The sequence below is a fragment of the Dermatophagoides pteronyssinus genome, unplaced genomic scaffold, assembly GCF_027571235.1.
Source record: "Dermatophagoides pteronyssinus isolate colony J.1.1.1.1 unplaced genomic scaffold, Derpt_VIB-CSIC_2022.12 sq0038, whole genome shotgun sequence".
NCBI lineage: Eukaryota > Metazoa > Arthropoda > Arachnida > Sarcoptiformes > Pyroglyphidae > Dermatophagoides > Dermatophagoides pteronyssinus.
In genome coordinates this window covers 284,371-310,422 of record NW_027461562.1, presented here as the reverse complement: position 1 = coordinate 310,422, position 26,052 = coordinate 284,371, and the positions used below count along the sequence as shown (strand labels likewise).

Genomic DNA, 26,052 nt, shown 5'->3' with positions numbered 1-26,052 from the left:
GTTTTTCTGTTTGTTTTGAAACAAGGAAAACATGTTCAACAAACATATTTTTTATTTGCTTGTTTTCGTTTCATACATACATAGAATTATTATTACGGTGGTAGTTGATGTCATTATTCATTCATTCATTAATTCTTTCTGTGTGTGTGTGTTTTTTCGCGGGAAATTCAAATATTTTTATGATTCCAAGGTTATTTTGGGGTGCCCAGTGCTTTTTTAGATCCATTCATTTGACATTCAGAAAATTTTGTTTTCAATCGTTTGTTTTTTGTTTCAAATTACTGATTGAATGAACACACAAAGTTTATTTGGAAATTTTAAATCTTTCAATTTTTAGTTTTATTTTTTCCATTTGATTCTAGTTACCATCGTTTTTGCTGTTGCTTGATAGATTCTTTTTCTCAGATAATTTTTTTTGATTGTGTGTGAAAGAATATACCAAAGAATATAAAAAAACTGAATATGAACTTCATTTTCGTTTCTTTGATTTGATTTGATTTAGTTCAGTTTGGTTTCTAGGAGACAGCTGTTGGCTGTCATTTTTGTCATTGAATTCTGGTAAAAAAAAATTTTTTTGATTTGATCAAAGAATAATAATCGCACCCATCGCAACCAAACAAAAAATCATTCAAAAGGAAAATAAAGAAAAGATTCGCAAATCTTTGAATTATTTTTTATTTCAACTTTTTTTTTGTTGAATTCTCTTTTCGACAACCAACCAAAAGGTTAACGAACAGAATTTCCTGGATTCATATACTTGATCTAATTTTGAAATTACATAATAATCCTGTTGTTGTTGTTGTTGTTGTTGACCGTGTGTTTGGTTATAACAAACAAACAATTCTTGAAATATAACGACAACAACAAACAAACAACAACAACAACAAACACACACTAACAAAGCTCAAAAATTATACTTAATTCCGTTACCAGAAAAAAATTGGAAGCGAAAAATCTTAATGTTGTTTATAAATAGAATGGAAAAAAATATGAAAATCTTTTTTGAATGAGTTTCATGCATATGTTTCACACCAGCCAACCAGCCAGCCAAACAGAATTTGCCATTTTTGGTACATTTGGACTGAAGAAAGTAAGAAATTGAAATGAAAAATCTCTCATTCGGATTCTGCAAATGTATTTTGATTCTGTGTTTTTTCGTTTTTTGTTTTTTTGTTTTCGTTTGACATCAATATTTCTATTTCGAATGACAAACGCAGATGTGACACACGTTGTGTTTCAGTTCAGTTCATTTTTTTGTTTTGCACTTGGATCATCGATGAAACATCATTTTTTTTACCATCAATGATGATGAATAAATATGGTTGAAAAGGATTCATTCGAGAAATCTTTCTGGGAATGTTTTTTTTGTTTCCTTCGAAAAAAAAAATTCAAAAGAAAAATTACAGGAAACTTTTTTCGGCAAAAAAAAATTTAATTATTTTTTTTCTGAAAATTCATTCAGTGATTTTTTTTTCCACACTCACCCTCAATCTTTTCAGAATTTTTTTAACCATCTTCTTCTTTATCTTTCCTGAGAAAATTCCCTGAAACTTTCCCTACTAACACATCTGTTCAAGTCTACATTGTTTTTTTTTGTTTCACAATTAAAAATTATCACCTAAAAAAATTTGAACAGGAAAAAAAATTTCATCAAACACAGACATACAATGATCATTTATTTACATAAACTTGTTTTTGGGTTGTCAGAATTCCAATCTTTTTAAGTTTTTTTTTTACTTTTTTAAAAATTTTCATCAAGGAAATTAAGGAAACTTTCCAAAGTTGATAATTAATTTCATTTCATTTCTTGATTCTCTTTGAAAATCTTTTTAAATTTCCCCTCATCACCACAGCAACAACAAAAAAACTATAGTGAGAAAAAAAATCCAAGAGAAAATTTCCGGGAAAGCAATATTTAGCGAAAAAAAAATATTTATTAATCAAAATATTAATCAGATTCATTCAACCGGATAGTTAAATTCTTGCTAGAAGATTTCTCAAAGGAATTTTATTTCTTAAAAAATTCCGTAATTGAAATTTTTCATTTTCAAAATTTTGTTGTTGTTGTTGTTGTTGTTTGATTAATTCAACAACAACAACACAACAACAACAGATTTATAATGTTTCCCAATTGTATTCAATAATAATTTTTCAACAACTTTTTAAACTGATTTTTTTTCTTCTTTCTTTTTTTTCATCGTTATTCTCAACCGGTTAAATGGAATATTAACCCTGGTGATCGGGAATTCTTCGGATGATGGACGACTAAATTTTGACGCAATGCGTAACCAAACGCAACGGTACAGTAAAACCAATCGAAATAAGAATAACACAACTAACACCAATATTAGTTGCCGGTAATGATGCATTATTTGAATGTAATACATTTGGATCCCGGCCAATGCCAATCATATATTGGTTATTTGATGGTAATCGTTATGATACAAGAATTCATGGTAAGCAAAATTGTTACCTGTGTTACCTGTCCACAATCTATAATCTATAATTTTTCTCTTATTTTTGAAAACTTTTTTTCCATTTCTTTACCTGTTTGATAAAACCTTTTTCAATTTCAAATCATTCTATGCGCGATTAAAAATGCCAAAAACAGATTTTTTTTTGGAAAACGAACAAAACTTTTAACCATTTCTTTGCTTTGCTTTCAATATTTCCATCATCTTTGCCGAATCAAATGTTCAACAATGAACAATTGATTCAATGGGATCCCTATTTGGAATTTGATCAGAAAAACTTTTCTGGAAAAGTTTTTTTCTTTTGGGATGAACCAAAGTTTGAATTGTAGATTTTCATTCATTCATTCAATTTTTTTCTGGCGTAAACCGCTATTCCAAATAAATTTGGAATTGGTGAGAATTTTTTTTTCAATTCCATTTTCATTTGATTGATATCTGAAGAAAGCAAGCAAGAAAATTCTCACAGAATTCTCCAGGAATCAGAATTGAATGGAAAAAAAATCTTGTTTAAACTCATTCTATCCTCTTCATCATCAACAGCAATATTTTTGATTAAAATTGATTCTGAATTCTAATTTCCATATTTTTTGTAAATCAAGATTCTTCTGTAGGATATGGCAAGAAAATTCTGTTATTTTTTTTCTTGATTCATATATGATAATCATTATCATCATCATTCAATCATCCATCGACAATGTAATCGAGTTTTTCTCTAGCTCTCTGAAAATACATTATTCATAATGTTTATCCAGAGAATGTTTGAAAAAATGTTTGTTTTGAAAATTCTAGATTTTCTCCTTGATTCTTGATTCTGTTCTTTTGCTAATTTATTTGTATTTGCAAGGCTTAAATCAGAAAAACAACAACAAACAAACAAACAAATGGAAAAAATCCAATTTCTAAACCCTTTGGCCACAAAATGAATAGGAAAAAACTACATCAACAACAACAACAACATGAAACAAAGATAGAAAACTCTCACATTTCTCTTCTCTTTTTTTTGGCCAACGTGGCCACTACTACTACATTTTCGATTCTGGGACTAAAAAAAACATTCAAGAATGATGATGATGATGTTTTATCAATTGCTTCCGCATTTCAATTGAATAAACATCATTCAATTGAAATTGGTCGAAATATATCATCACCGAATGAATAATGTTTTCAAATGATGATTATGGCGTTGGTGGTGGTGGATATAAATATTGTATAAATATCATCAAGAATATATATTGAATAAATAATGGTAGAAAAACACTAAAGTAAAAGTAAAATTCTTCATTGAAAAACCTGGAATATTATTATCGCTTGTTTAAATATTGACATTTTTGTTTGTTTTTTTTTGACCATGGATAGATATCATTATTTTTTCATCCGAAAATGAAAAATGATAGAATAAAATAAAATACTTTTCGCATATAAACTTGTTGTTGTTTATTTTTTTTTTTTTTTGTCCAACAGGAATTTAAACTTTGACATTTTTTAAATTCTGCTTTGAATTTTGTTTTATTTTCAATCACAATTCTTCTTCTTTTCTTTGCTCAAATATTCCAAGAAGAATATTCTGGAAGATCATCAACGACACCCGGAATACATTATCTTTTGCTTCAAAAACAACAACAACAACAACAGAAAAACGAACGAAAAAAAATATTAAAATAACAATAATATCAAGGGACACTATCATCATCATCATCATAATCATATAGATTGTTCTCAAGAGTGTTATCAATCAATCGATCGATGTTTTAATAATAATGATAAAATGAACCATCATTTTTTCCATATATAAGTTGTTTTTCGTTGAAGAAGTTGCTTCATTTTCTCTCAATCAACAACAACGTTTCACTTTTACTTTTTACTTTTTCACTTTTCTTCAGGACACATATTTAAGATTCAATTAAGAAAATTAAAAACCAAGCAAGAGAAAAAAATCAATAAATAATAATAATGATGAAGAAAAAGTGTCAAAAGATATCCATAGAGTGTGAGTGTGTGTTAATAAAACACCATCCATTAGTGTTGGGTGTTTGAAAGTGATGATGATGTAATGTTTTGGCAATGAAAAATAATTTTTAAATAGAAAAATTCTTCTCCTGTAGTTAGTTTATTCCCGATTCACTCATCTATCGTTTTTGTTGTTGTTGTTGTTTGTTGTTGTCGTCGCTTGTTGTTGTTGTTGTTGAAACGAACGAAAATGAACAACAACAACAACAACAACTGAAGAAAATTGATGATGAATTTTTTGTTTCCAGAAGAAATTTTCAAAAGTCAGAAAACAAAAATGAATTATATTAAGACAAATGATGAATATTTCTTCTTCTTCTTCTTCTTCTCTTTCTTCTGTTGATTTTGAAGAATATTCTGTTTTTTCTCGAAGAAAACAAAAACAAATGGAATACACAGGTTTTCGAAAATAATCCATTCTTCATGTTTAGTTATTCAAAATTTTTGCTTGGTTACATTTTTTTTGAGAATGGATTAATAAATTCTGTAAATTCTGTAAATTAAATTCTTTCAAATTCTGATATTCCTGACAAATGAACACACACACACACACAAACATTCCATACACATTAGTTATCTTCTGTATAATCATCATATTTTTTTCATCTCAATATGTTTCTATGGAAATGAAATGAATGTGCAAAAATTATTCAGCATCCATTTGCTGCTGCTAGCCACCACCCCACACACTTTATTATTATCATTTTGGAAGCAAAAAAAATCCTTCTGAAAATGTCAAAATGTTGGATACAAAACATTGGATATTTTGAAAAATTTCACATTTATGAAAAAAACAAAAATTTATCTTTTCGGTTGGCCGGTAACCAGAAGATGAATATTTTTCGTTTTCGGAAAAAAATGACCTATTTTGATGGACGGTTTTTTCTCTTCTTTTTGCCAAAATTGATATTCAAGATTTCTGTTTTTGATTTTCTGATTTTGTCTGATTTTTTTTTTTTTTTGGAATTCATGTTGCTGTTTATCACAGTGTTTATCAAACGACAAACACATTTTTCCGTTGATTTTAATGATTCAAGAGAGAGAGAGATAAAGGAAAAAACACCCTGCGGCAAAAATAAAAATAGATAGATAATATTGACACCTAAAAAAAACAAGAATGATGATGATGATGATGATGATTATGACCAAAGAATTTTTTCCTGACAATAATTCTATTCTGATTCTTTTTCCTTTCCAAAAAATAACTAGATCTTATCGATTGTCATATCCACACACACACACACACCATTTACATTGTTCATATTTGACAGTTTCTCTCTCTCTCTCTCTCTCTCTCTCTCTCTCTCTCTCTCTCTCTCTCTCTCTCTCTCTCTCTCTCTCTCTCTCTATTCCTTATTATTTGTTTGTTTGGTTGAATATTTGCATTTCATTTTGGCAACAACAACAACAAGAATCAAGAAGAAGAATGCATCTTTTTTCGTTCTTTACTTTACTTTCAAGATGACATTGTTTATTTTACCAAGATCGTTGTTGTTCAATAATAATAATGATATCAGATTATATTTGGGCCAAGCCTAACATTATTTTTGCTATTTTTTTTTCTACATAACAAACATATTTCGATATATGATTTATGTGTGTGTGTATGTGTGACGGTTTCTAAGGATGCTAAAATCGAGTGTGAAAATATAGTCATTGAGTGTAAATAGGCAAAAAAATATATACGATGTATTTTTGTATACGATGTATATATTTTTTTGCCTATTTACACTCAATGACTATATTCGTCGTTGTCGTCTTTTGAACTCCTTCTTTGACAATCAAACATCAAGAAAAGAATTCTTGGAAATGAAATGAATCAAAGATTCGTTGCTTCGTTTTTTTTTTTTTTTGGATTGCCACTTTGCCACTTTGAGAAGTAAAATTCACTATTCATATCGAAATGTTATCGATTTCTTTGAATTTATTCTGCTCACTCACTCACTCATTTTTTTCAAGATTCATATTGATTTCTTCAAATATTGATTTCACTAAAACAACCACCAATGAGAAAAAAAAAATGCCAAAAATGTCAATCCTAATCAAAAAGAAAACAACAGAAGAAAAATCATAACAATCATTACATACATTATGATCGTATTCTTTTATTCATTGTGAAATTGTGTCAAAAACAAAACAAAAAACTTCTGAAAAAATTTTCGTAAAAACAACAAAAACAAAAAAAAATTCTGTTCATAAAGAATCACAGAATATTCAGCGAATGATGAAATTGATTCTGGATTGGAAATTGGAAACAAACAAACAGAAAAAAAATTCTTTGGATAATCATTATTATTTAATTTGCACAACAAAACAAAATTCCAATTTCAAAATTCCAATCTGCATTTTTTGGAATCTTCCATGGAAAAGAACAAAAAAATTATGAAAAACAAAACAAAAATTGTTTTCGGAATGTTTTTCTCCAAACAAAACGAAAAAAAAACAATAAAAATGAATTTATTAATGCAAAAACAGCAGCAGCAAAATATTTATTTATTCTTTTGGAAAAAAAATTTCATTTCATTTTCAATTTCAATTTGAAATTCATTGTTCATTTCAAAATGACAAAAATATTATTCATGTTTTTCCCTTACCATTATCATTATCGTTGTCCATCGTCGTCGTTGTTTCTGTTTCTGTTTTTTGTTGTTTTCGAAAAAACAGATTCATGACTATAATGATAATGGACCAAAAGATTTTTTCTTTCTCTGTTTCATCATTATCATTATCATCATCATTCTTGTATCGTTTTTTTTCGTTCGTTTGTTTTCATTCGTTTGTTTTCGGTTGTTGTTGTTCAATTTCAATTCTTGCATAACGAATTATAAACACACACACACACACACACACACGCTATAAATTTCAAGTTTCATTCCAATTCTCTCTCTCTCTCTCCCTTTGTGTGTGTATTTACGTGTTTAGAAAAATTGATGATGATGCCATATAGTTAGTAAGAGAGTAAATAATGTGTTTGGTGTATGTAATACAGAATATTCTTCATTAACATTCATATAAATGAAAAAAATCTATTTATTTTGCAATTTTTTCCTTTATTTGCTTGGATTTTTTATTTAGTTTTTTCGGGTTTTTTTCCCGGTTTGGTTTTTTTTCGATTGTTTTGTTATTTTTCAACAAGAATTCATTGGAATTAAAATCTCACAAACAAAACAAAACAAGATAACTCTATCAATTGATTTGATTACAACCGTAATGATGATTACAAACGGGGCAATGAATTATTTTTCAAGCTTATTTTCGGCTTGAAAGCCAAAAACGAAAACAACTTCTGGTCTAATTCCCATGTTTACACTGAAAATGTTTTGTATTCCAGACAGAATCCACATTGGTCAAATTCAGAATTTACTTTTTTTGTTAGATTCTGGTTCATTTTTATCCATTGCGATTACACACTTATCCTTATTACATTTTTCTTTTTTTGGCTTGCTTATTAAAATCTTCTTTACAAAATTTTTTTTTGGTTCACTTAGTTTCACTTACATGTGTGATCATTGAGAACAACCAAAAAACAACAACAATGATGATGATTGAACGACAATGATCTTATCTGATCTGATCTGCTGTGTGTTTTGTTTCGTTCTGTAGAATCGAATTCATCTGGAATTTTCTAAACCTATCCAGGGGAGAAAGAAAACAAAACGAATGAACGAAAACCAGATATACAACCAACCAAAAATAATAATAATCCAAATAGTTTGCCTGTTTGTTTGTTTGATTATTATTTTATTCTCTTCATCATCATCATATAGAAAACATGTCTTATTCAATGTTGTGTCCACCATCAGCACACCAGCGACAACATTACACAAAACATCTTTATTATTTTCAATTGAATTCGAATAAGAAGGGATTTTACTCGTTGTTGTTGTTGAATGTGAATGCCATTGGGGAATATTCTCATCATCTCATCTTCTCATCATTTCTTTTTCTATTCAGTGTAATCAGTTTTTACATTTTCTTACTTACTTTTTTTTTTTTTTGTTCTGGATGCCGGAATCCACAGAATACAAGAATAATAATAATAATAACATTCATTCATTCATTTTTTGAATTGGAAAAAAAATCGAAATGGAAATGAAAACTGGACCCTATCCCAGAATACGACTGTATATCCGATTTCAATTTCGAGCTTCAATGAATGTTATTCTCTTATTCTAAGCTTCTGTTCTTTGCTTTTTTGGTTGTTCGGTTGTTTCAATTTTCTGGTTACAAAACAATGAATGAATGAATGAATTGACAACGATTTAGTTGTACACAATTGAAAGAAGAAGAAGAAAAAAAATTGTCATCTTTCTTTCATTGGTTTGGTTTTGGGATTTTCTGGTTTGGTTGATTGAATTTTTGTTGTTGTTGTTGTTGTTGTTATTATTTGTTGTTGTTGTTGTTGTTGTTGTTATTTCCTTATTTCGATTCAATCATAAAATGTTATAGTAAAAAAACAACAACAAAACTTGAAATCAATTACAAAAACATTATCATTGTTGTTGTTGTTGTTGTTGTTGTTAATACGACATTTTAATCTTTGATTACAAATTTTTTTGTTGTTTTGGTTGTTTTAATTAATTTTCCACTTGATGATTTTATTATTTGGAAAATTTTTAGGAAATTCTGAAAATTTTCTTTCGACCTAAGAAATTTCAAAAGTTTATTCATTTTTGGTTCTTCCTGATTGTTTGTTTGTAATTTAACTTTTTTTTCTTCTTTCTGTCTGCTATCCGATTACCGTTTTGGTTGTTTGGACAACGACAAAATCATCATCATCATCATCAGTAAATTAGCAAAACGTAACGTAAGAAAATTGTTCGTTCATTCACCTTGTCTAGACGTTTTTTTTCTTAGATTTGGAAACTTTTATGGAAATCCTTATTTCTCTTTCCGCGGAAAATTCCTGTCTAATTATCTAAATTAGAAACTTTGTTTTTTATTATTATTGTCGTTTGACAAATTATTCTGGAAACGAAACAAAACAAAAGACATACACCCAGACAGACAAAGCATCATCATCATAAGAATTTTTGGCAAAATTCTGTCATGTCAGAATATTTCGGAAAGATTTTTTTTTTTTTTTGGTTTCGCAAAACAGAAAAATGACAAAATCAATAAAAAAACCACCACCACCACCACCACCACCACTGAAAACCATTCATCGAAATTTACATTTTGTTAACCCCCTGTTTTTTTCAAACAAAAAAATGTCTCAAGATTGATCATTTTTATTATCAATTAATTTAATTTAACCCTTAATTTGATTCAAATTCTTTCCTGGCTCATCATTATCAAATCAACCAGCCAACCAACCAACCAACCAACCAACCAGACACACAGACAGACAATTATCTTGCCATTCTCATCCATCCACAATCAACGAACAAACGAATGAAAAATCGATTCCGGAACAAAAAAAAAATTTCCATTGATTTTTTCTACTTGAAAATTTGAAATTTCATTGAATTTTATTGAAAATTAAAAGAAAAACAAAAAGATTTTGAGAAAAATTGATTCAAAAATAATAATTATTATCAGCATTAACATCAGTGATGTACTTTTTTTGAAACATTTTTTCTTCTTGTTTCATTCTGCTGTACCTATTGGAAAAAACGCACACACACAGAGATGCAGCAGTGAAAAAGATTCTTTGAGAGAAAGTGATTTGGTGATGTTGCAAATCATTAAATGTTCAATTCAATTTAATGAATGTGTGTGGGGGTGGATTGACAGCCAAGAAAAAGCAACAACAAAAAAATTTAAAGATGGTGGGGATATGGTGGGGAAAAAAAACTTATGTTCGTTTTGTTTTCGTTTGAATCCAAATTTTTGAAACGAAAATTCCGAGTGAGTGAAAGAGAGAAAATTTATTCTAGAAACAAAAAACAAAGTAAGAAAGTCGAAATTGAAGCAAAAAAATCCTTAAAACTTGAAACGAAAAACAAAAACAAAAAAGACAGAATTAAAGTTTGTTTGAGAATCAAAAAACGAAACGAAACAGCATAAAAAAAACAAGATTAGAAATAGAGATTGATTAAAAGCAAAAGAATCGAAAATGAAAATGTTTGATTTCGAGAAAAGCTTCTGATTTTTTTTCTGTTTTCTTTTTCTCTTCTATGTTCTTTAAGCGAGAGATAAAGTAAATCAGTCGGTTCATTTAATTTCATTTTGTTTCGCAAGCAAGAAAGAGAGAGAGAGAGAGAGAGAGAGAGACAGAGAGAGAGAGAGAGAGAGAGAGAGAGAGAGAGAGAGAGAGAGAGAGAGAGAGAGAGAGAGAGAGAGAGAAATTGAAAACCAAAGAATATTTTGAAACAAAACGAACGAATCAAACGAAGAATATTTGACATTCAACGAAAAAAAATCGACTTTTGAATTCAGAGTTTTCTAATTCAAAAATTCATTGAAAATAATCGTTTTTTTTTTGTTCAAAGTGATTGATACAAACTAGCACACACAGAGAGAAAGAGAGAGACACTAAACTATTTTCATTTGGGAAAAAAAATCCAAATGATAATTCATTAATAACAATTAACTAAAATAGAAAAACATTTCAGTTTTTCCATGGTTTTGTGAATTGAAACCAATGAAAAATTAATCAGCCATTATTATTTTACTTTCCGTAAACTATTCTCTCTATCTCTCTCTTGATTTTCGAGAAATTTTCTCCATTTGGGACATTGATTTCATTGTTACCAAAATCAGTATCCATGAAGAATTTCAGATTTTATCAAAGAAATTTTTAAAATATAAAATTTTAAATCAAAAAAAAAAAAATCCATTTGAAATACAGTTTTATAATGATGATTGAATTACAAAACAAAAAGGTTGTTTATAAATAATTCAACAGCAGGAATGATCATCATCATCGTCGTCGTTGTCGTTGTTTTTCATTTGATGAAGATAATGTCATGTTACACAGGTCGATAGATCAGTGAAAAAAAAAGGTGAATCAAGCAGCAGTTAGGTCCTTTCATTCAATCATTAATTAATTACCGACGAACTTGCCCTTCTAATGATAAAATAACCGAAATGAACAAAATTAATAACCGAGATTTCCGTTCGGAAATTCGTTTATTCAAATTTGATATTTGTCATTACATTGTTTGAAAATTGAATAATTTTTTTTGTGAATGGGCGTGTTTTTCGTTTTGTTTTTCTGGGAAAATTTCCACTTGAAAATGATAATCACGATTTTACCAAATTCAAATTCATCATTTTCAATTGAATCATGTTGAAATTTGATGTAAAGTGGCGCCCTCTTGCATGGTTAACATACTTATTCTGTTATTGAATTTTCTTTTTGGAAAAACTAACCATTATTTTTTTTCTAATTTCGTTTTTCTTCTTTTTTTTATAAAAAAAAACCATTTAACCAGGTGAACAACAAACAAGCAGTACAATAACAATACGCTTAGAGCGACATCATCGTGGATTGATTATTGAATGTATAACGGAAAATTTACGTATACCAAATTCAGCTATACGTGATCAATTGATTATCGATGTTCAATGTAAGTTTTGTTTTTTGTTTTGTTTTTCATATGTTTTTTTAATGGCGCCAAACAACAACCAGATCATTTGTCATTTGAATGTTTGTTTTTTTTCTTTTGGTAAAAGCCAGAAATTTCCGGACAATTTCTTCACGATGATGATGATGATGAAAAATTACCTGAAAAGTTTTTTCAATCTTTTTTTTCGTGTGAAAATAATTGATTTTTTTTCTCCTTTCTTTCTTTCTTCCTTACCTGAATTTCTATCAGAAATCCAATTCTGTTGATATATGACGGTTGTGATGAATTTTTTTCTTTGCCATTTTTATCTTCTTTGTGATTCTTTTCAATTCCATATTCTTTATTTTTCAAAACCCGAAAAAAACCCGAAAAAAATAAATTAAAAATCAAACAACAAGAATCGATCATAATCATGTTTTTTTGGTGGCTCATTTATCACTTTTATTTCGAATGTTTCTTAAAAGAATCTCTTTTTGAAAAAAAAATCCTAACACTGGACATTTCATTATTCATTCTTTTCTTTTTTGGTCAGTTCTTTCTGCAAGATTCTCTTTCTCCTTTTCTCCTTATAGTTGTTAAGTTAGTTTTTCATTTTTTTTTGGCTATAGCATCCCTTCTAGGCAATCATCAAATGTTGTTGATGATGTTGTAATCCAATGGAAAACACCATGCAAACATACATTGAATTTTACTTTTTCTTTTGGTTGTTGTTGTTGTTGTTGTTGTTATTGTTTATCTTTTTCATTTCAAAAGAATTTACTTACTTACTTACTTAATATTTTCTTCTTCGTTGTCTATACGGCTCGAGGACATTTCAATGGAACGCACCAAGCACTGGTTAAAAGGTGTCCAAGGTTTTCTGTTGAAAGAAAATTTCCCAGCAACAAGAAAAGAATTCTGACCATTTTATTAGATGAATTATTTTTTTTTTTAATGTGGCTATTTTAACTCCCCCCCAAAAAATGATTGTCATCCAGAATAGCCATTAAGCTATTTTAACTGAAACAACAACAACAACAACAACAACAAAAAAAAAGATGTTTTATTTTCAATCAACAACCAAAAGAAATAAGAAAATGAAGTGTACCAAAAGTTTTCGAAAACTTTCCGAAGAACAAAAAAAAACTTTCAACTTTTTTTTTCTCTCTCTCTTCAGTTCAGTTTTAGTTTGGTTAGTTAGTTATCCTTGTTACTTTTCGTAAGAATCCATAAGATGATGATGATGATGTAAAGATGTGAAGATCCATTAGAGTTGTTGTTGTTGATTTTTGTTGTTGTTGTTGTCGTTTTTTTTTGTTGTTGTTGTTGTTTTTCATTTTATTTATACATGACATGATGATGATGATGATGATGATAACTTTATTATTATTTGATATTTTTTGATGATGATAATGATTCCAAAGAAGTGATGTGATGTGATGATGATGATGAAGAAGAATATTTTTCTCCACTTTTTTTCTGCTGAGTAATGTATATATTCTATTTCAAAAGCAAAAAAAAAAAAAAAAAAAAAAATAGAGAAAGAATTTGAAGAAAAAAAATTGAAATGTTTCGTTTACATTTTCAGTTTCAGTTTGGTTGGTTGGTTGGAAATCCATTTTTTATTTATGATTATCATTTGACTTTCTTCTCTTCGAAGTATGGAGAGAAAGAGAGAGAGAGAGAGAGAGAGAGAGAGAGAGAGAGAGAGAGAGAGAGAGAGAGAGAGAGAATATTGATGATTGAAACTTATGAACAATATCAATATTATGAATATTATGGATTTTCAATCATCATAAAATGATTATCGTTTGTTTGTTTGTTTGTTTGTTCAATGAGACTTGATAATGATTATCAAGAAAATTTGAAACAATGTTGTTGTTTAGGCTTTTTTTTTGTGCTGAACAAGCGTTTGATTGATTCCCCCCTTAGAAAAAAAACAGAATAATATTTGTAAATCGAAGGAAAGATCAATTTGGAAAATCGATTTTGGATAATTCTGAAATTTGTTTTTGAATTTGATTCAAAATTTTGAAAATGATCGAGCAAAAAAAAAAAAAAATGTCCCACACACATCATCCTGTGTTAAATTCATTTTTTATTTACTCATTTTTTCCAATTTGGTACAACAATAATCATATTGACAATGATAATATCTTTATTTCTCATTTTCCAAAAATTTCTTTATATTGTCAATTTTCTTCTTCTGCTGCTGATTTGTGCTGGGTGATGCTCCAAATCATCACTTTATTGCTACCAGAAAAATAATGATGATGATGATTGTTGTGTCTAGGATAGATGCTATACAGATAGCGAGAAAAACCCGAGAAAGTTTACTGGTAATTGGCAACAACAACAACAACAACAACAACAATGATCATCAACAATCATCATCATCATCATCAACGACAACGATGTGATCATCATCGAAGGCCATTTAAACACATATTTTACGCTTCAAATATGAATGAAAGAATTCCATTGTGTTAAATTTTCATTTTTTGGCTTTTTTTTATTATTCTCAAGAATTTTTTTTCGTCATATTTTTCTTCTCTCTCTCGTATTGATCACGAATTTTTCCAACTGAAATGGAATTACTTTTTCTTTTCTTAAATAACTTTTTTTTTGCTGTTGCTTACAGAATATCAGAATATCAGAATCCAGAATTATTATTGGAAATTTATTTATTTGTTCAAGGAAAAAGAGAAGACACAGAGATAGAGAGAGAAAGAAAATATTCCTTGTTCGATTCCTTGTTTTTTATTGACTCATATTCGATTCATTTATTAACAATGCAAGTGAAATTTTCCAGGGAAAATTTCTTTTGAATTTTTTTTTGTTTCGGACCCCCAAAATAACAATTTGCATCAAAAAATTGGCCAATTTTTTTTCTCCATTCCACTGTCTGCCTGGTAAATTTCAATTTATTTCGTAAAAAAATACGATGGTCATTTATTTTGCAGTTTTTTTTCAGTTTTTATTTTTGATTTTTGATTTTTTGGATTTCGCTCCCATTGTTATTGGTTGCGGGTTATTATTGGAAGGAAATATATTTCTGGTCTAGAAAAACCAAAAAAAAACCAACAAAAAGTTAACGACCTTAACCGATTATCACTCACTTTGTGGAATTTTCTAACCCCCCAAAAAAAACGCTGAACCATTTATATTTTGGGTAAACCGAAAAAATTCATAATGTCTTTTTTGTTGTTGTTGTTGTTTCGTCGAAGAAGAAGATTCTTTCATATTCAGACTTTATTATTGTTTTCAATGGCCGTCGTTTTCTTGAATCTTTACCATCTTGGAATCGATTCAATCATTTATCATAAATTTTTTTTCAAAACAAAACAAAAAAAAATCTTGGTTCAATAATCTTGAGATCTTCTCCATTGTCTTTGCCCATGTATAGTGTGTGTTTGTTGTGTGTGTGTTTGTGAATCGATCTTTGAAATGGAATTCAACAAAAATGGCAGTCCAAGGCTTTTTTCAACCACCATCATCATCAGCATCATTATTTCTTAATTTTCATTTTTTTACAGCTTTTTTCAGATTTTCTTTTTGCTGTTGTATTTTTTGGTGGAAGAATGGATAGTAGTGTCTTTATCGTGGAAAAATTTATTGATTCAATCAATCAATCGAATCAATTGATTTTGAAAAATTTTGTTTGGGAAACTTTTCAGAATTTTTTTTAAACAAAAAAAAACCTTTCCCAGAAATTTTCCGATCAGAAAAAAAAATCAAAACAGAAAAAAAAATTAGCTTCATTAACCTTTACACTACCATAATCATCATCATTTGTAAATCATCATCATTAGCCGGTTATATGAAAAAAATATCTAAACGAAATCTGTTTGTTGTTGTTGTTGTTTTTGTTGTTGTTGTTGTTGAATATCATTAGAAAAAAAAGAATGCAAGCAAATCATGATGATCATAATGATTATTTGGAGAATAAAAACTTATAACAGAAACTTGAAAAAGTCAAGCAAAAAAAGAAGAAAAAAATGAATGTACATTTTTCGTACGAAAATCATCATCATTATCATTATCACTGGTGATTCTGGTGAAAAGAAAAAACACACTCACAGAATATCCAGCGAAAAGAGAAATTCAAGACAATATTTATATGTAACAAAATCCAACAGACAAACAAACAAACAAACAACAAAAACAGATAGAGAAAAAAAAATGTTTGAAATTAATTTAGCGTAAAATTTTCATTCATTCATTCATTCATTTTATTTAGTTTAGTTTTCATTTTTTTGTTTTTCCTGATTTGATAAAATATGATGATTCCAGATGAATTATAGAATGGCTTGCTCTCTCTCTCTCTCTCTCTCTCTCTCTCTCTCTCTCTCTCTGTCCGAATGGATCCTGAGTGTTTATTATCATCATAGAAATTATGTTTTTTGTAGAAACATCATCCATATATTTTTTCTCTCTTCGTTTGCCTAATGATAAAACAATCATTATTACCCATTAAATGATGTTATTGTTTGTTTGTTTGGTATCATTTTGTTGTCGTTGTATTTGTTTTTTAGCCACTAAGCTAATTTAGTAAAAAAAAAGAAGACCTGGTTCAAGTTTGAACCTGGTGGTCATTTTTTTTCTAATAGTTTTTACAATCGAATCTCTGGTTATCATCATCATAAATTTCCAGGGAATTTCCTCGATTTTTATTTTGTTTTTTTGGAATGATTTTCTTGAATAATTTTTTTATTTATCTTTTGCAAAATTCTTATTCTTTGGCTTGTTTATTTCAATCAATATAGATCCACCACAAATGGAATTAAAATTAGGTGCACCATCATTATCATTGGATTCAATACAGGAAGGAATCGATATTTATTTTGATTGTCATATTGATTCAAATCCATTACCAACAACACCAATCACTTGGTTATTTAATGGTGAACCATTACAACCAGAGCCCGGTATGTTTTTTGTAATTTTTTTTTCAATTGTTTCCCGGAATATTTCTCATCTTTTTTTCCAGAAATATTTCCCCATTGATCATTTAGTTTTTCTTTTCACAACAAATTCTGTTTGACTTTTTACATTTTACATTTTATTTTATCAAAATTTTCGGCGTTTTTTTTTTTTGTTTTGTGTTCAATGAACAACGAAAATAAAATGAGCCGCCGTCAAAAAAAACGAGTGAAAAGAAAGAAAAAGTCAAAACAAAACAAAAACATTCAAACAAAAACAAAATCAGTGACAAAAACAAAATTCAAATTTCAAATTCTCAACACAGAGAAACAGAAAACAAAAATCGAATGAAAAAATACCAAACGATGAAAGATGGCAACGAAAAATGCTTCAACAACGAAAATTCAAACATTCTTTTTGTTTTCATTTTCCCAATGGAACAAATTCCCTTTGAAAAAAATTTGTATCATATTCTTTGAAGAAGAATAACGAAAACAACCAAATCATCAAACCAAAAAAAACCCGTTTTCATCACCTTACAAAGCCGAAGAGAAGAAACGAATCCCAAAAAAACTTATTACTTTTTTTTTCTTCTCCCAAAAAAAAGAGACATGCCGAATTGACTTTTTCTTTATTCTTTATTCTGTTTCCCGATCAAATCATCTTTATTTTCGTTTTTTTCTTTCTTTTCGACTTACTTTTACTTTTATTTTGACTTATTACTTTTACTTTTGGAATTATTATTATCCAATATTGTTATTACATGTAGCAGTAATAATTTTTTGCTGAATCGACACCAAAAAAAAAGTAGTTACGTAACTCAGTTACGCGCGTAACTTACCGACATTATTTTTACTTTCAAAAAACAGAAACGAAAAAAATTAAGTAGATCGAGATGGATTGTTTTTTTTCTTTTGCTTTCATCCTTTCAGGGAAATTTCTCAATTTCGCACAAGATCGACCTACTTAAATACTTACAAATTCTGTTGTAAAAATTGAACATTTAAAAAAAGTTTTCTAAGAAAAAATATGTTTTTCTTGCCGGATTTGATGACCGTTGTTGCTGCTGCTTATCGCTGAATTGATCATATCACAATTCAATCAATCAATCTAATCATGTTATCATCCGTGTTTACAGCCAAAAAAAATGTTTACAGAAATTTTTCTTAGTTAGTTAAAGATATTTGTTCAAATTTTTTTTTGAAACAACAAAAAAAAATTAAGTTAGTTATTAAGAACAAAAAGTAAAGAGAAATTTTTCGGAAAGCCGATAATAATATTATCATTCTTAAACTTTCGAAGAAACAAAAAAAGTAAATAATATTAAAGCGGAAAAGTTTTCATCATTTCATTTATTTTTGTTTGATCTTTTATTTTTCAAAAAACTTTACCAAAAATAAAATAAATTCTGAAATGAAAAAAAAAGAAAATTCCCGTAAAAGTTATTTGATGATGATGATGATGAAATACATCACATGATGATGATGATGATGATGTATGGAATTGATTGAAACAAAATGAAATGATTAATTCTTGAAAATTTATTTTCCTGGGAAAGTTTTCGGGAAAGATTTTTTAAAAGGAAATTTTCCGTGGAAAATTACCATGATTATCTAATTGGAAAAAAAATTTTCATTGAATTTCCAATTTTAAGCTTCGAAAAATATCAATTTTTTCTTCGATTACTTCAATATTGATTGAAATTGAAAACGAAAATTGAATATATATATGAAATATGATCTCTTTATCTCTCGAAGATCCAAAAACGAAACGAAATCAATTTTCAAATTATCATTTCATTTTTGGTCCATCGATTCATTTGATTTCCATTTGGTTATTTCAGAAAAAAAAAGAAATTTTGGAAAATTCCGGAAAATTATGAAAAATCTATCAATCATAATGATGATAAAGTTTCTCAGATTCATTGAATGCAGGAATGTATATCATTATTTATTCTTTTGATTTGATTACATCAATGAATTTTTTCAGCAAAAAACTGATTGAGTTTGGTCGCGATGATAATCGGTTATAAATAATATTGGTTTGGTGGTCGATATTGTGATATTGATGTAAAAAAATTATCCCAAAAAAGTGAAAGTATGTGTTTTTTTTTCTCCCCTGTCTTTGTCTGACTTTCTTAAGTTTTTCTCCAATTGAGTTTCAACATTTCTATACTATTCACACAAGGGACCATTCATCTTTATTTTTTATTCAAGTTTTTTTTCCCTGGAAATTTTCCCAGAATGTAGCTGTTTTTTCGTTCTTTATTCATTCTCAATGTTTTTTTTCTCCAAGTTTTTTTTTTCTTTTTTTTTTTTGTTTCTGAAAAAATCAAAGAAAATCAAATTGGCAGACATAGTCAGAGTAAGTGAGTTAATCTATTCCATTATGATGATGATGATGGTTGTTGTTGTTGTTGTTTAGCTTGAAAAAAAAGATACTTTTCATTCGCGGTAATAGTTTTTTTTAGTTTTCGGTAATGGAAGTTTGGAATTTCTCTCTCCCCTCCAAAATTGAAACGAAAACAACAACCGAAAACCAAACAAAAATGTAGGAAGAATTCTGTATTCTGGATTCTGGAAATAGAAATTTCATTAAATTAAATCAAAACAAAACAAGTCGAAATAGAAATACAGATAAAGTGAATACCGATTTAGATAAGTAATCGAGAGAAAGTTTACGAAAACCATTTCAAATTTGTTTTCAATTTGTTTTTGTTGTTTTCTGTTCTTTTCGTTGTTGTTGTTGTTGTTGTGGTTTCTATTTTAAGATTCTGGAGATTCTGTATGATAAAATTCTTGTCATCATTTTATTTGACAATAATGATGATAATGGTAATGGTAATGATTGAATAAAAGTATTTTTTTTCCTCCGTTAATCCATCTAATTGATTCTATGATGATGACAATGTTTTTTTTCTTTCAAAAATCAATTATTCCGGGAAAATTTCCCGGAGAAACTTTCCAGCAACGTTTTTTTTCTCTTTCTTTTTCTTTTCATTCATTCATTCATTCAAATTGTTGATGATTTCATTTCTTCTTTTTTTCATCAACCCTTTTCTTTTCTCCTTCTTATCTCAATTATTTCAATGAGTATTTTTTTTCACTGAATTTCATTGACAATCGTTTATTATTATTTTCTTTTCATGACAATTTTTTTTGGGTAATATCATCATTATCATCGTTAGCATCATGACTAATTCAATCGAATTATATAACCCATTCACATAGAGAGAGAGAGAGAGAGAGAGAGAGAGAGAGAGAGAGAGAGAGAGAGAGAGAGAGAGAGAGAGAGAGAGAGAGAGAGAGAGAGAGAGAGAGAGAGAGAGAGAGAGAGAGAGAGAGAGAGAGAGAGATAAAAAGAGAGAATTGCAAAATATTTTCGGAAATATTTCTCAATTGTCCGTTCTCTATTCAAATTGAATTGAATTGAATGAATGAATTTTTTTTCCCGAGAATTAATTCTTTGTCAATTCAAATTCTTTGTGTGCGCAACAAAAAATTTTTTCCCAAATGAAATATTGAAATATTCATTCAACCAATTCGTTTTCTCTTATTCTTTTTCTTCTTATTCTTCTTTACCATTTTCTCAAATGAAAATCATTTTCATTTGTGGCTTTTTTCAGCATTCGATTCAATTCAATTCATTTCCATTGTTTGCCCGTTTTATTTTTTCCTTCTTCTTCAATGCTAAATAAATGATCAGACTAATTTTTTTTCATTCAATTTTGGAACAAGCAAAAATGATATTTGTCAATTTCGAATAAAATGAGAGCAAGAAAAACAATGTAAAGGAAATTTCCGGCAATTTTTTTTCGAAAAACTTTTTTGGAAATTTTTTTCCTTGGTTTCATTTCCAGTCACATCATCATTAACATCATCATCATCAACAAACAAAAGTGTTCATCACACCAAAATTTAATCGATGTTAACCGATGTTTTCACATCGTCTTTTTTTTAAAAAAAAGAATGGCCATTTCCATCAACCAACAAAACAAAAAAAAAAAAAAAAAAATGATGCGGCAAAACGATGAATGTCACACACCACCATTGTTTAGTTTAGTTTTTATTGATCGATTTTCATTTGCCTTCCCTTGTCATCCTTCCTGGGTTAAATTTTGATTTTTTTTCAAAAAAAAATCTCCAATGAACCACCACTATATGCACACGTTTTGTTTTGAAAAACAAAAATGTCATTTTTATCAGCCAACAACCAATGGTGGATAGAGACAAAAACAAAACTTTCATCGTATGAATGTGATGAAAGCATCATATAAACTGGGAAAATTTTTCGGGAAAAGCCTGACAAAAAACAACAAAATCGATCGTTTTCTTTCATTCATTCAAATTTTTCCCTTTTGTTTTGTTTCGGACAACAAAAGATTTCTACAAAACAAAAAGCAAAAAACAGTCAGGAAATGGACAAGAATTGTTGTTGTTGTTGTTGTTGATTTGCTTCAATCAATGTTCAATTTGTGTGTGTGTGTGTTTTGTTGTGTTTAGCTGATGATGATGATGATGATGATGATAATGATCTTGTTGTTAATGATAATGATGCTCTAACAACAACAACAACAACAACAACAACAATGTTTATTTATTTTTGCTACTGCTGCTGCTGCTGTTTTGATGAAAAACATTATGGATGATGATGCGACATTTTATGGAAAATTAAAAAAAAAATTCATTTGAATGATGGTGGTGGTGGTTGTGAATTTCTTCTCATCGGATACGGAAATGTTTCTGTTTTGCCTTCATTTCAGAATGTTTCAGTATTTTTTTTTCACTTCGTTTAGTTTCTCAAAAATAATCAAAAGAAAGAAAAATGTTCCTGAAAATGTTTTTCTGAAAATGTTTTCCGGAAAATTTTTTTATAAGATTTTTTTTTACTTGCTTGTTTGCCCCCTAACAACAACTAATGAGAATTTGATTTTCCGGAAAAATTTCCAAAAAAAAATTCAAATTTAAAAATGCCTTTAAACCATTTTTCACCAGTGTCTTCGTTGTTCATTTCCCTAATGATTATTATTATTATTATTATCGATAAAATTCAATATTTTTTTTTCTTGCCAACATTTTTGTCGAGTACAATATTTCTTCAACAACCCAAAAAAAAATTCAACAATGTTTAATTATCATTATCAATGATGATGATGATGATGTTCAGAAATTTTCCCGGAAAAAACTAAACTAAATTGATTTAAAATAATTTTTTATTCCCAGTCTGCTGCTTCTCGTTTAGTTTGGTTAGTCTGGTGGTGGGATGGTGGGGTTAAATATTTTTTTTGGAAAAATTCGGTCAACCAGGAAAAAAAACTTTATGATAAATTCAATTTCCGGAAAATTTCCCATATTTTATCATCATCATCATCATCGTTTAATGCGCCTAGTTGAACAGACAGAATATATCAGAATATTCTTTCCATTTTCATTTCACATTTTGACAGGCCACAAAATGTTTGATATCCACACATCATTGGGGTTATTATCATCAATTTGAAATTCTTGTTTTGAATTTTTTTTTTCGAAAAAAATCATTTTCTTTCCGAGAAAATTTTCTCAAAAAAAAAAATGATAATACCCCAAAATGGTGCTTAATGGTTTATTTTTTTTATGTTTTTCATTTTCTGTTATCAAATTCATAACCCTGTAAAGAATTTGAAAATGATAAATTACTTCAAAATTCAAACAGAATGAATTTTCACTTTTGTCGATATTCATTATATACATATGGAAAGAGAGAAAGAATATTCTGGGCAGCAGAACAAACATGAACAACGACAACAAAAACAACCAGAGAATATTCTGCGGATGTTCCGTTTACGTAAGGAAATACATCACAACGGTGATGACAACTCCGGAATGATAAACGAAACCGAAAAAATCCAAAACCGAAAATCAAATAATAATAATAATTTCGACCCGGAAGATATCGAATTGAATTGAATGTATGATGATGATGATTGTGTTGGAGGGAGTGAAGGAGGGAGGATGTCGAACAAAACAAAAAAAAAAAAAGATTAGTAATGATAGGATACGGGTTACTATTTTTGGATTTTTCTCTTGTTTCTGTTTTGTTACTTCCAAACGACAAAACCATTACAAACAATCGTTTTCTAACATAACCTTTTTTTTTCTCGTGGAATATTCTTTAAAACAGATTCTGTTCTGATAATTTATCATCGAAATAAAGAAGGAGAAAAAAACATAGAATTTTTTGAAATTTTCAAAAAAAATTTTGCTGAAACAAAATGAAAAAGTTCCGTTTTCTTGTTTTCTTCACACAATTTCCGAATGTTAAACTATAGGTTTTTTTTTAGTTGGTTAAATAATGATAATGGCAGGCTGAAATGATGAAAAAATGTTGCTGAAAAATTTTCCATTTTTTTTTCTTTTGGATTTTCCGGTTTTTCATTTCACTGGCAAATGATGATTATAATCATCATTTATTTTCTCGGATTTTTCTAGTGAATTCAGTGAATACAAACACATACACAGGAAACAAACATTTTTTTTCTCGGTTACATTTAATGACATGAATATAATTTTATCGGGTAAATCCGTTTTCTCGGGTAAAATCCGTTTAGTTAACTTGTTGCAAGCGGAAAAAAATCGAACGTTTTTCTTTTTCGAACGTTTTCGATTTCGAACGCTCCTCTACTTCGAACGTTTTTCTATTTCAAACGTTTTCGATTTCGAACGTCTTTTGCGTTTCGAACTTTCCTCTACTTCGAACGTTTTTCTATTTCGAACGTTCCTCTACTTCGAACTTTTTTCTTGTTTCGAACTTTCTTTTTGTTTCGAACGTTTTCTTTGGTTTATTGTATGTTGGCTGAAATGTTGAATGCAAGTCATCATTGAGCAATCGTCTTCCGAATGGTGTATTGCTTAATTTACATCTCGATAAAAAATATTTTTTCGATAAAATTAAAATTTTAACTGTTCGATAAATACATCTTTCGAATTTTTTAATATTTAAAATCATCATATTCATATCAACTGATAAAAAAATTTCTTTACAAATATCCAACATACATCATTTGAAAGAAAACATCAATTTTTCAAAAAATGGGCAATAAAATATAGAAGTACTAGATACAAGACTTGGCACTGTGTCATCAATACCATCAGGCAACAATCGTCTAATGAACAAACCAAAGTGACACATCAAGAAAATTCACATTTGTGGATCGCCGAAAACATACTGGTGAAAACTCATTTTGAACCCTTTTCTTTCGGAGTTTCATTTCAAAATTGAAAGAGAATGAATTAATTTTACCTGTAAAGAGCTTTCAGCCTTGTTTCTTTTAATTTATCATTTTTGAATATTTATTTGAAAGGTAGAAAATTCACAGTTTTTACCGATCATCGTCCATTAGTAAGTGCTTTGTTAACCAAACACTAAACGTTGAAACTCAACTTTGAAAAATGACGCTACACTATTATTTTGACCAAATAAAAAAAAAAATAAAATGTTTAAATTCAATTCGATTCAATAAAAAATTTTTTTTTTTCGTTTGTTTTGTAATTCTCATTTCTCATTGTAATTATGATTGTTTTCGGAAACTTTTTTTCTACCAGAAAAAGTTTCCGAAAAACTGTACAATTCACTGACTTTGTCCATTTAACCAAAAAAACCCGAAAAAAAAACCAATCAAAAAACGACAAATACACCAAGTGAATGTCAAAGTTATTTTGTGTGTGGGGAGGGAAAGAAATTTTTTTTTGGGCAAAACAAGATGTCAAATGCTTTGCTAGTTTGTTTGTCATTTACAAAACCAAACAAACAAACCAAAAACCTCCGCACACACACAAAAATAGTTTTCATTCCTTCCACTTGAACGAAGCGTAACATCATCATTATCATCAGGATGATAATGATGACATTAAAGCAAATGGTAAAAAAGAAATCAAAAAAAACGACGAAAATTGACAGGTTTTTTGTCATTTTTGGTTTGGTTTGGTTGATTTTAGCTGTTTTTTTTATTGCTTCCTGCTTTTTTTTCTGTTGATTCGATTTTGTTTGAGAAAGTTTTCCATTAAAGAAAAAAAAAAATTACTGGGAAAATTTCCTTCCATTTAACTTTGTCAAATCATAATCATAATAGTAATTACCCGATATGGACGATTTGATTCAGGGAGAGAAAAAAAATTGCTACATTTTATATTTTCCAAATCCCCCTCTCCTCCCCTCCCCCACATTACCACCCAACCACCACCACTTACCTCCTGTGATGATAAAGTCAATCCTATTTGATCCAACAGCCAAAAAAAAAGAAGAAAAGTTTCCAAAATCATCCAAGTAGAAGAAAAGAAAAAATTGAAAGTTTCTGGCAATTTTCCTTTTTCTCTCTCTCTCACTATAAATAGAGAGAAATCAAATTGAGAAAAACAAAACAAAACTAAACAAAATTCTTTCAACTAAAACAAACAGCAGCAGCAGCAGCAGCAGTAATGTACCAGAATCGAGAAAAAAAAAGATATTTTCAAAATTCAATTTTTCAATTTTCACAACAATCAAACGAACTGAAATAAAATTTTTAGCCATTTTGTTTTTGTTTGACCAATTTTGTTTTTGTTTTTGATGATGATGATTGAAAAAAAGCTCTTTTAAAATGTAGCTAATTTTCTGTGAAAATTTCATTTTTTTTTCCGGGAAAATTTCCCATTTCTTTTTCCACCCCACTCTCGCCTACCGTAAAAATAATGTACAAAAACAGAAGAAAGAATGAAAATTTCTATTTGATAACCAACGACAATTTCGGTCTACTTTATTGATCAGAAAAAAATATTTTGAAAGATTTACCGTTTCTGTTTCTGTTGTCGTTAATGTTGTTGTTGTTGATTTTCAATTTGTCTGATTTTCTCGATTCGGTGTTTTCGAGAGCGAGAGAGAGCCTATTCAATTTGACAATTTTACAAACCTGTGTCACATTTGGCAAATCATTTTTCAATTGCCCGAGAGTTTTTTTTTCTCGTTTTTTTTTGTATTTTACAAATTTCCAAAAAAATGATGATAATGATGATGGCCAGTTGCTTGGGCAACATATTTTCCATTGTCTCTTTGTTTGTCGATTTGAAAAATTTCATAGTTTGTTGAATTTCTCAGTTGAACATTCAGTTGAATATCCTCAAAAAATAAATAAAATATCGAAT

The 26,052-nt window shown here is 28.6% G+C and overlaps 1 protein-coding gene across 1 annotated transcript in view; it reads left to right on the top strand.

Moving 5' to 3' along the window:
* Positions 1–2,208: 2,208 nt before the first annotated feature.
* Positions 2,209–26,052, top strand: part of LOC113789320 (uncharacterized) — a 41,550-nt gene continuing 17,706 nt past the window's right edge. Inside the window, exons 1-3 of the mRNA XM_075823844.1 lie at positions 2,209–2,456; positions 11,861–11,995; positions 16,741–16,902. Coding sequence (XP_075679959.1) covers positions 2,402–2,456; positions 11,861–11,995; positions 16,741–16,902 — 352 coding nt within the window. The 5' untranslated portion in view covers positions 2,209–2,401. The remainder of the gene's footprint in view (positions 2,457–11,860; positions 11,996–16,740; positions 16,903–26,052) is intronic.